Source organism: Ornithodoros turicata, chromosome 1, assembly GCF_037126465.1.
Source record: "Ornithodoros turicata isolate Travis chromosome 1, ASM3712646v1, whole genome shotgun sequence".
Taxonomy (NCBI): domain Eukaryota; kingdom Metazoa; phylum Arthropoda; class Arachnida; order Ixodida; family Argasidae; genus Ornithodoros; species Ornithodoros turicata.
This window is the reverse complement of record NC_088201.1, coordinates 156,722,221-156,733,326: the sequence shown is the minus strand read 5'-3', so window position 1 is coordinate 156,733,326 and position 11,106 is coordinate 156,722,221. Positions and strand designations below refer to the sequence as shown.

The 11,106-nt window shown below is 49.9% G+C and overlaps 1 protein-coding gene across 1 annotated transcript; it reads right to left on the bottom strand.

Annotated features, from left to right (window-relative positions):
• Nucleotides 1-3,068: 3,068 nt before the first annotated feature.
• On the bottom strand, nucleotides 3,069-10,080 carry LOC135388111 (zinc finger protein 208-like). The gene is made up of 7 exons (XM_064617451.1): nucleotides 10,032-10,080; nucleotides 6,424-7,532; nucleotides 5,920-6,263; nucleotides 5,330-5,638; nucleotides 4,740-5,048; nucleotides 4,227-4,458; nucleotides 3,069-4,100 (listed from the first exon to the last, which is right to left on the bottom strand). The coding sequence occupies exons 1-7, from the start codon at nucleotides 10,078-10,080 to the stop codon at nucleotides 3,069-3,071; spliced, it is 3,384 nt and encodes a 1,127-aa protein (XP_064473521.1).
• Between the last annotated feature and the right edge of the window lie 1,026 nt (nucleotides 10,081-11,106).

The following is an 11,106-nucleotide window of genomic DNA, read 5'->3' as shown; positions in this document are numbered from 1 at the left end:
CCACACAAAAGTAAACATAGCCGCGCGAAACCTTTTCGGTATGTGAAGGCGCGCGAGCTGTTTCAACTTCAAGCAATGTGCAACGGCCTTCAAAGCGGCGCAGCTTGTGATGGCGCGCTCACGAAATCATTACATGAAGCGCGAGATTTCGTAGTTCGGTTGTATTGCGGTTACTTTTTCGTACTGCCGTGGGGCGCCACAGTGTGATCGCACTGCCCGGGCCAGCGAGATAAGATGACAGCTGAGCGCAACCGTGACAACTTCGCTCCTCCTCCATGTTGCATCAGCCTTGTATCAGATGATCGCAAGCTCCTTCACATCAGACTATTCGCTCCGGTGATTGTGATTGTGCATATCGCGATTTATCGCTCTCATGAGTTTTTTTGCCGAGGTATGAGTCGTGAACGAAGTAACGTCTTCTGTTGGAAACGGCCCAATGTGGGCTGCTGCGGATGAGACGACGGACGCTTGCGGTCGCTACGTGGCGCATCTTCTTGTTGGAAAACTTGATAATCAAAGGTCCAGAGGCCTTATCTGCTTGCGAGTTGAACGCTCGAGAAAACAAACCTGGTACCGTAGGCAGATTCGTAAACGATGCTCTCGAGCTACTCTGGCCAGATGGGGGCGGAGATAACTTTATGATAGTTTACGCAGATGTACCTGAGTACATGATAAAGGCTGATGACACCCCGAAAGTTTTTTTATCCACCCCTCGTGCACGTAATGTGTTTGGCGCTCGACCTCGAGCGCGTGGCAGAGAAAGTTAGGGGGCTCACGGAGGTGATGACAGTCGTGAATAAAGCTATTGCGAAAGCGCCAAGTCGAATAGAAACATACCGAGCAATGATGTCAGACGTTCCCCTGCCCCCTGAACCTGTTGTGTCACAAGATGGGGCACCTGGTTAGAGGCAGTCGATTTCTACGCAACTCACTTCGACGACTTGAAGGAGGTGGTGAACACGTTCAGTTGCGAGTGCAGCAGCGCCGTCAGAGAAGTGCAAGCGCTGTTTGAAAAGCCAGTGCTAGCCATGGAGGCACAGTTAATGAAAAGGCACTTGGTCTTCCTTGGGCGAGCCATCCGGAAGCTTGAAACGGGAGGACTCCTGCTCGTGGAATCCTTTGGTGAAAGGTGTACGCGATGAGCTCACAAAGGTTACCAGTCCAGTAGGTGCAAAGGTTGTTAGAAAATTTTACGCAGTGTTACAAAAGAACCTTGGACTAGCGGTTCTCCGAGTAGTCGACGATCTGTTTGCTTCGGTTCCTAGTGCCACCCAACCGGAGGTTGTGCCCGCGCACACCTAGAGATGCAAAATTTCCGGAAATTTTGAATCGGTCGAAAAGAAAAGTTTTCTTTTTGTTTGTTTTTCGGAAAAATTGGAAAAAATGGAAACAAACGTGGTTACTGCTGAGTCGAAGCATTGCCGGCCAAGCCACAGCATACAATTTGTACCATATTAGAAGGCTATCGCGCTGTTTATGGACAAGCGAATAAAAATATTTATTACAATGAGCTAGAAACTTTAGTAGTGTTCACCCTCTAGGCATAAATGCAGATCAGAGCAACTCTGACATCATGTGAACGTGATGGCGACGCTTGAACGGAGCTGTGAGTTATTGTTGGTTGGCAGATTATAGGCACCTAAGGCACTGTTGGCGGGTTGGAACGCATCGAGGGCATGGCAATTTACGTTTTTGAAGTTTGTCACCCGGAAATTCTGTGCAATTTTTCCGGAGACGAGAAAAAAACGGAAGAAAATTTTTCCCAAAAATTTCAGTTTTTTTTTCCCCGGGGCTTCGCATGTCTACGCAGACCTACTTCGAGCCTTCAACTATGCTCCACTCACAACGCAGAGAGGTCATTTTCGAACTATAAGAAGACTTGACTATAAGAAGACACTAACAGGCGTCAGAACTTTACTCCAGACAATATTCAATGGTGTCTGGCGGCAAACATTTTCTTCAACAGTTTCAATCATTGAAACACGGCTCTGGCATCATTATCTTTCACTGCAATCCCAACATATCCGGTTAAATAAACAGTTTACATTTAGAAACCAATCGTCTTTGTGGCAGTGTGCGAGAGAGCTTCAGATACAGCTCGAGTCTTTACCGCATATATGACACATTTTTACTGCATGTTTTGACCAGGTTTAGTGCTCAGATGCGTGCTGGTTTCATTACTTTTTAGCGCATATGACGGAACGAGGCCATTTTTTTTCTTCCCATGTTATTACTAAGGTTGACGGGAGCTGTGCTTCTAGTCGTTGCACTCTCCGGTCAACCCTTTCGGCACAAAAAAAAAAATTCACGAGACTGACGTCACAGCCTTTAATCTCTCATACCATACACGATTGTCTCTTGGTGATTTCTCCTGAGATGTCATTCAGAAATTTTTACAAATCGAAACGCATTCCACAACAGATGCTCATAACACAAAAGGTTTCCAAAGGGATTCATCTTACAAGTCGTGGCGTCTTGTAGAAATGTTCTTTTATTTATTTGGGTTGATTTATTCGTTTATGTAATCAGCCGAGGATATGCAGGGCGTAAAAGAAGCATTCATCGTAAACAGAGAAAAGGAGTAAAGAAAGGAACACAGAGGCAAAATGGAAACCATTCAATGCATGTTGTTCATGGAAGCAAACCTTGGTTAGCAGTTCAGAGCCACTGTATGGGTGTCCCTTCATTGTTTGTTTGTTTTACGTTTCACATATGTCACCCCCCCGCCCAACCCAACTCTTTTTACCCTCTGACTGTTCATGTGTGCGAGTTTCAAAAATGTCTCTGGCTGAACTAGCTCTAGGAGCTTCTTCTCTAACTCTGTGTGTTCCTGCGCTACATGAACTCTGCAGTAGAGAGGTTGCACTTGTATGGCTTCACACCCATGTAGGTCTTCTTGTTACACTGCAGGTTTGTGCTGTGCCTCAGGTCTGCAGAACAGAGAATGCTCCTTTGTGGCTTCTCACCTCAGGGTGTCTGCCTGTGATATCCTGCAGGACAGAGACTGCACATGTTTCACACCGCAAGTTTGCGTTGTGGATGAACACTGCAGGACAGAGGTTGCAATTTTATGGCTTATGCTTGTGCTGCTGTAGGTCCCTACTGCGGCTGAACTCTGCGTGGCAGTCATCGCACTGGGCTTCGTATGGCTTCTCACCTGCGTGTGTGCGCTTGTGACGCTGTAGGTACTCGCTGTGGCTGAACTCCGCAGGGCAGACATCGTACCTGTATGGCTTCTCGCCCGTGTGTGTGCGCTTGTGATGCTGTAGGTTCCCGCTCTGGCTGAACTCTGCAGGGCAGACATCGCATTTGTATGGCTTCTCGCCCGTGTGTGTGCGCTTGTGACGCTGTAGGTACTCGATGTGGCTGAACTCTGCAGGGCAGACATCGTACCTGTATGGCTTCTCGCCCGTGTGTGTGCGCTTGTGACGCTGTAGGTACCCGTTCTGGCTAAACTCTGCAGGGCAGACATCGCATTTGTATGGCTTCTTGTCCGTGTGTCTGCGCTTGTGAAGATGTAGGTACTCGCTGTGGCTGAACTCAGCAGGGCAGACATCGCTCTTGTATGGCTTCTCGCCCGTGTGTGTGCGCTTGTGACGCTGTAGGTACTCGCTGTGGCCGAACTCTGCAGAGCAGATATCGTACCTGTATGGCTTCTCGCCCGTGTGTGTGCGCTTGTGCTGCTTTAGGTTCCCGCTCTGGCTGAACTCTGCAGGGCAGACATCGCATTTGTATGGCTTCTCGCCCGCGTGTGTGCGCTTGTGACGCTGTAGGTACTCGCTGTGGCTGAACTCAGCAGGGCAGACATCGCTCTTGTATGGCTTCTCGCCCGTGTGTGTGCGCTTGTGACGCTCTAGGTACTCGCTGTGGCCGAACTCTGCAGGGCAGACATCGTACCTGTATGGCTTCTCGCCCGTGTGTGTGCGCTTGTGCTGCTTTAGGTTCCCGCTCTGGCTGAACTCTGCAGGGCAGACATCGCATTTGTATGGCTTCTCGCCCGTGTGTGTGCGCTTGTGACGCTGTAGGTACTCGCTGTGGCTGAACTCAGCAGGGCAGACATCGCTCTTGTATGGCTTCTCGCCCGTGTGTGTCCGCTTGTGCTGCTGTAGGTTCCCGCTCTGGCTGAACTCTGCATGGCAGACATCAAACCTGTATGGCTTCTCGCCCGTGTGTGTCCGCTTGTGCTGCTTTAGGTTCCCGCTCTGGCTGAACTCTGCAGGGCAGACATCGCATTTGTATGGCTTCTCGTCCGTGTGTGTGCGCTTGTGAAGCTGTAGGTACTCGATGTGGCTGAAGTCAGCAGGGCAGATATCGCACTTGTATGGCTTCTCGCCCGTGTGTGTCCGCTTGTGCTGCTGTAGGTTCCCGCTCTGGCTGAACTCTGCGTGGCAGACATCGAACCTGTATGGCTTCTCGCCCGTATGTGCCAGCTTGTGACGCTGTAGGTTCACGCTGTGGCTGAACTCAGAAGGGCAGATATCGCACTTGTATGGCTTCTCGCCCGTGTGTGTGCGCGCTTGTGACGCTGTAGGTTCACGCTGTGGCTGAACTCTGCAGGGCAGACATCGCATTTGTATGGCTTCTCGCCCGTGTGTGTCCACTTGTGCTGCTGTAGGTTCCCGCTCTTGGTGAACTCTGCAGGGCAGACATCGCACTTGTATGGTTTCTCACCCGTGTGTATCCGCCTGTGCTGCTGTAGGTTCCCGGTCTGGCTGAACTCTGCATGGCAGACATCGAACCTGTATGGCTTCTCGCCCGTGTGTGTCCGCTTATGCTGCTTTAGGTTCCCGCTCTGGCTGAACTCTGCAGGGGAGACATCGCATTTGTATGGCTTCTCGTCCGTGTGTGTGCGCTTGTGAAGGTGTAGGTACTCGATGTGGCTGAAGTCAGCAGGGCAGATATCGCACTTGTATGGCTTCTCGCCCGTGTGTGTCCGCTTGTGCTGCTGTAGGTTCCCGCTCTGGCTGAACTCTGCATGGCAGACATCGAACCTGTATGGCTTCTCGCCCGTATGTGCAAGCTTGTGACGCTGTAGGTTCACGCTGTGGCTGAACTCAGAAGGGCAGATATCGCACTTGTATGGCTTCTCGCCCGTGTGTGTGTGCGCTTGTGACGCTGTAGGTTCACGCTGTGGCTGAACTCTGCAGGGCAGACATCGCATTTGTATGGCTTCTCGCCCGTGTGTGTCCACTTGTGCTGCTGTAGGTTCCCGCTCTTGGTGAACTCTGCAGGGCAGACATCGCACTTGTATGGTTTCTCACCCGTGTGTATCCGCCTGTGCTGCTGTAGGTTCCCGGTCTGGCTGAACTCTGCATGGCAGACATCGAACCTGTATGGCTTCTCGCCCGTGTGTGTCCGCTTATGCTGCTTTAGGTTCCCGCTCTGGCTGAACTCTGCAGGGGAGACATCGCATTTGTATGGCTTCTCGTCCGTGTGTGTGCGCTTGTGAAGGTGTAGGTACTCGATGTGGCTGAAGTCAGCAGGGCAGATATCGCACTTGTATGGCTTCTCGCCCGTGTGTGTCCGCTTGTGCTGCTGTAGGTTCCCGCTCTGGCTGAACTCTGCATGGCAGACATCGAACCTGTATGGCTTCTCGCCCGTATGTGCAAGCTTGTGACGCTGTAGGTTCACGCTGTGGCTGAACTCAGAAGGGCAGATATCGCACTTGTATGGCTTCTCGCCCGTGTGTGTGTGCGCTTGTGACGCTGTAGGTTCACGCTGTGGCTGAACTCTGCAGGGCAGACATCGCATTTGTATGGCTTCTCGCCCGTGTGTGTCCACTTGTGCTGCTGTAGGTTCCCGCTCTTGGTGAACTCTGCAGGGCAGACATCGCACTTGTATGGCTTCTCACCCGTGTGTATCCGCCTGTGCTGCTGTAGGTTCCCGGTCTGGCTGAACTCTGCATGGCAGACATCGCACCTGTATGGCTTCTCGCCCTTGTGTATCCGCCTGTGCTGCTGTAGGTTCCCGCTGCGGTTGAACTCTGCGTGGCAGACATCGCACTTGTATTGCTTCTCACCTGCGTGTGTCCGCTTGTGACGCTGTAGGTTCAGGCTCTGAATGAACTCAGCAGGGCAGAAATTGTACTTGTATGGCTTATCGCATGTGTGTGTCCGCTTGTGCTGCTGTAGGTTCCCGCTCTGGCTGAACTCTGCAGGGCAGACATCGCATTTGTATGGCTTCTCGCCCGTGTGTATCCGCCTCTGCTGCTGTAGGTTCCCGCTGCGGCTGAACTCTGCGTGGCAGACATCGCACCTGTATGGCTTCTCGCCCGTGTGTATCCGCCTGTGCTGCTGTAGGTGCCCGCTCTGGCTGAACTCAGAAGGGCAGACATCGCACTTGTATGGCTTCTCGCCCGTGTGTGTGCGCTTGTGACGCTGTAGGTACACGCTGTGGCTGAACTCTGCAGGGCAGACATCGTACCTGTATGGCTTCTCGCCCGTGTGTGCGCTTGTGCTGCTTTAGGTTCCCGCTCTGGCTGAACTCTGCAGGGCAGACATCGCATTTGTATGGCTTCTCGCCCGTGTGTGTGCGCTTGTGACGCTGTAGGTACTCGCTGTGGCTGAACTCAGCAGGGCAGAAATTACACTTGTATGGCTTATCGCCTGTGCGTGTCCGCTTGTGCTGCTGTAGGTTCCCGCTCTGGCTGAACTCTGCAGGGCAGACATCGCATTTGTATGGCTTCTCGCCCGTGTGTATCCGCCTATGCTGCTGTAGGTTCCCGCTGCGGCTGAACTCTACGTGGCAGACGTCGCACTTGTATTGCTCCTCACCTGCGTGTGTCCACTTGTGACGCTGTAGGTTCCCGCTCTGGATGAACTCTGCAGGGCAGACATCGCATTTGTATGGCTTCTCGCCAGTGTGTGTGCGCTTATGACGCTGTAGGTACTCGCTGTGGCTGAACTCAGCAGGGCAGACATCGCACTTGTATGGCTTCTCGCCCGTGTGTGTCCGCTTGTGCTGCTGTAGGTTCCCGCTCTGGCTGAACTCTGCATTGTAGACATCGAACCTGTATGGCTTATCGCCTGTGTGTGTCCGCTTGTGCTGCTCCAGGTGAGCACTCCAGGTGAACTCCGCAGGGCAGACATCGCACTTGTAATGCTTCTTGGATAAACCTGTCCATTTGTGCTTCTGTAGGTTCCGGGTCATGCTGAACTCTGGAGTCATTTGGTTCTCGTCGGCTGCAGACAACGAGAATGCAGACGGACAGATGTTGCACCAAGAACCCTTCTCTCCCACCTGGACATCCGACACGAGACACTTTTGAGACTCATTGTGACAATGTGCAAACATGTGGCACTCGAGGCTGACTTTCGACATGCTTGCAAGTGCACATGCCTTGCTCTGGTCTGTACGTTGCCCAGCGTGTCTATCGTTCATAGTGACTAGTGCAGTGCTGTCGGGCTGCAGTTCAGCTGTCGTTGTGCTGATCTTGAACTGTGCATTGGAAGAAGTGCAACCTGTGTATTCTTCTTCACAAGTGCCTCTGGGCTTGTCCTTAATATGGAGCGTATAAGTGCTGTTTCTTGCGTCTGAAATTTCACAAATTAGGCATTACGACGGCACACCAGACGAGGAGCATCTCTAACTCCGGATTCTTTAAAAACTAGTTGGCACCACATTCACAAAGCCCTGTCACGCTGCTCGCGTTTCAACTCCACAAATAATTGCCATTGTGTATGACTGAGGCCATAAGCTCAAGGCGGCTTGCACCACGCTCCGGTATTTGCCAAGAAGCGAAGTGCAGGACTTTCGGACGGAACAACCTGAGCTCAATTTAAGACAGTCACCGCATTTTGTTTCTTTTTTTTTTTTTTTTGCTGTATGAGTATTTTCATTATTTTTTGTTTCACAGTCATATAATTAGGTTACGCTTATTGATGCGTGGTTATGTCTCTGCTATCGTGTAACTGTGAACGTGCAGGAAGGGCTTCCGAGCCATTATGCGCTGAGCCATTCCAGCCAAGACTAGCCAACAATGTACTAGCTCAGCCCTTTAGAGTAGACTGGAAAAAAAGTGTTCATATTTCGTTGCTGGCCTGCACGCGGAACATAAGCTCGCTTTTTTGCCACTCTCGCCGTGGTTTCAGCTCATTTGGATATCTAAATGCAAGGATGGATATTTTCATGCACGTGCGTATTTCAGGATCTGATAGACGTTAAAGGGTCTCTGACCAGAACCTGGTCAATGTCTTTGTTTGTATGGATAACGAACCTACATGGTGCCTCCAAGTTACAACTGAAACGTTTCATCTCTGCGGAGCCGCCAACTATTCGAAACAAGGAGCCGAAAAACGGTTTCGATTACTGCTCTCAACTCGTGCGATCAGCGCAAAACGCTAGCTATTATGCAGTGGTTTTCCCATGTGTATGACGTCAAACGCCCGCGACGTTTATTGGTGGAAAGTCCACACCGGAAGTTCGGGTGGTTTCCGCAACTTCCGTATTGCTGGGTGCTTTTTCAATATGGACGCGGAAGCACAGCGGAGTCGACAAGTCAGCTTTTCAGCTACCTTTTAGCAGCTGAGAGGCACCTGCTACGTGCAGCAGAGTTTGGAGGCCTTGCTTTTGAAATGTTGAGCCGCGAATCGACTTCAGCATGAAGAGGAAGTTCCAACGACAGACTGTTAGATGAGCTTTCAGCATCCATCACAATGACGCACATGAACAGTTTGTGTAAATTTCATGTTTGACGGCGCCGTGTAAAGGGGCCGGAGTGGTTCATTGCATAATAATGCCAAAAGAAGTCGAGTGCTTATGTTGCAAGGAGCTGCTCTTAAAGTAGCATATTTAGAACTTCGAGGGCAGCACGAGCCTAGCGCTCATATTCACAAGTAAGAAGCGTGCGTGTCTCGTGCACAATCATGCTGGTTGGTTTCAATACAAAATAGTTTTTCTGAACTTTTCGTTATTGTTCGTCACTTATTCAGAAAGAGTGCAGCTGAATTAATACTCGGCGTCCTACTAGCTTTAGCTTTGTTCAAAGCTTGCGTGTCTCATACGGGAAATTGATACGCACACTACACACCAACAGTTCGTGAGATGGATGTTGCACAGACTTGAAAAAAAAAAAAAACACGAGAGAATCGTTATACTCTAGAGAATAGTCTGCGCGGTGAACAGGATACGCAAAGCCTTTCCCATAGTAACTACTACATGCTTTAAATACCCAAGATACTAGGTGGAAGTACCCCATACAGGGGGTGCCCTTGCAATTTCAGCTGTAGACACATGTCGGTAATGATGCAACTATAATAATGACCCCGCCCCCCTCCTCCCGAACTTTTTTCAACACTCCTCCACGCTTGGGATTCTGGATAAACCACTATGCTGACCCCTGACACAAAGCACCATCTCATCAGCCTGCTCCGCCTGGTAAGAATTACATTGGGCTCTCAATTCCACCACAGACACAAATCCAATCCTGTTCTGACGAATCCTTTTGTCCACCCATTCAGTCAATATGTCGTAAGTGTTGTTCGAACTCTTACTGTCTGATAGCACCCAAATAGTATTGTTTAAGCACCTTAAGTATTTTAATGATCGTTATGTGGAAGTAAATCAGACTGTTATGCAGGTTACCCTGTGTCCCAGTCAGAAAATTCTCTCCTACGGATGTCTATCGGATATACTTTCACGGAGATACGGATATCCGCAGAATAATGAAATTCCTCCAGTGGAGATACTACATGGTTACCCTTCGTAATGCACAAATTGCCAAAATGTGAAATTTGATAAAAGATCTCTGTGTCTGTGCCCGAAGACAGCATGTTCTGAAAAGTTTAGCCCAATTAATTACGATACCGAACGAAACGCAAAATCTGATTGTTGTATCAGGGTTATCGTTCGAAACAAGCTTTCGCAAAATCGCTAGTTCGGATCGCATCAACGAAGTAGAGCGGCACAAGAAGAGCACTGTTAACGGAAAAGTAGAACGTGTCCGATTTTGTTGCAAGTTCAAAAGCATTTTATCTATCTCCAAATTGACACAACTCTGAGCCGGAAGCTTTTCGCAAGCACAACATACTCACTGATTCCACATGAGGCTTTCCATCCTTCGAGAGAGACTACTTCGTCCATTGCTTGTCATCCAATGCCATACTCATCATTAGAGGGCGGATCTGTATGCACTAAAAAGTCGGGGAATATGCATGCTACTATGCACTAAAATTGGTCGTAATATGCAGTAAAAATATGCCCCTTCTGAGTTGACAGTTTTGACTATCCCTTAAGTTACGTCGTACAGCAGTCGAAGTAAAGTTAATATAACGTGACAGCAACATCTTTATTGCAGATAATACAGAGAAAACGTCGTATTCACAAACACAGAAAAATTCCAGGGTTAGGCAAACGCAGGTTTCAAGGGCTGAAGCCGTTGTAGAAAACGTTTGACACAATATAGCGTTCAATGTTCTCCTCTGTGAACTTCTGGCGCCTATCGCTCAAAATATTCTTGTAATTGGAGAAGGAGCGCTCTACGTCGCACGTTGTCAGCGGGGCATATTTGTAGGCAGGCAGTAGTCCTGCTGGCACGTTTTCGGGCAGGGTAGCGTTGGGCGCCGAAGCCATAACGTTGCCGACTGCCTTGAGAGTGCTATATCCAGGATTCTTTTGGAGCACGGCTTCGAATTTCCTGAAAACATGCCGGCCAACCGCATTGGTGATTTTTGCCAGCTCTTCGCCAACTTGGTTCACAACGTCCAGGGATTCCAAGAGGGGCAGGCCACCCGTTTCGAGCTTTGGTATGGAGCGTGCGAGAAATGTGAAGTTCGTTTTGATTAGCTGGACCTCTACAGCAAGCATTGGATCCTCGAAAAGCGTTTGCGCCTCTCTTACTGCGCTGCTGTCTTCCGGATTGAATCGGCTCACCACGTCCTTCAGGCTGTCGAAATGATCTGCGTAGAAGTTGACTGCCTCGAGCCAGGTACCCCATCTTGTGACAACGGGCTCAGGCGGCAAAGGAACGTCTGGCATAAGTGCTCTATATATTTCTCTGCGACTTGGTGCTTTGACAAAAATTTTCTTGACCACCGACACCATCTTGTTTGTAAGTGGATACTGGTTCCGCACCTCCTCCGCCACGCGGTTGATACCATGCGCCAAGCA

What these genes read in the sequence shown, in the direction of transcription:
- LOC135388111 (XM_064617451.1), bottom strand. Translation starts at nt 10,080, where the DNA reads ATGGACGAAGTAGTCTCTCTCGAAGGATGGAAAGCCTCATGTGGAATC. An exon ending in GAAAGCCTCATGTGGAATCA is followed by an intron (nt 7,533 to 10,031) that starts GTGAGTATGTTG and finishes GTGAAATTTCAG; the next exon opens with ACGCAAGAAACAGCACTTAT. An exon ending in AAGGGCGAGAAGCCATACAG is followed by an intron (nt 5,639 to 5,919) that starts GTGCGATGTCTG and finishes TTCTGAGTTCAG; the next exon opens with CCACAGCGTGAACCTACAGC.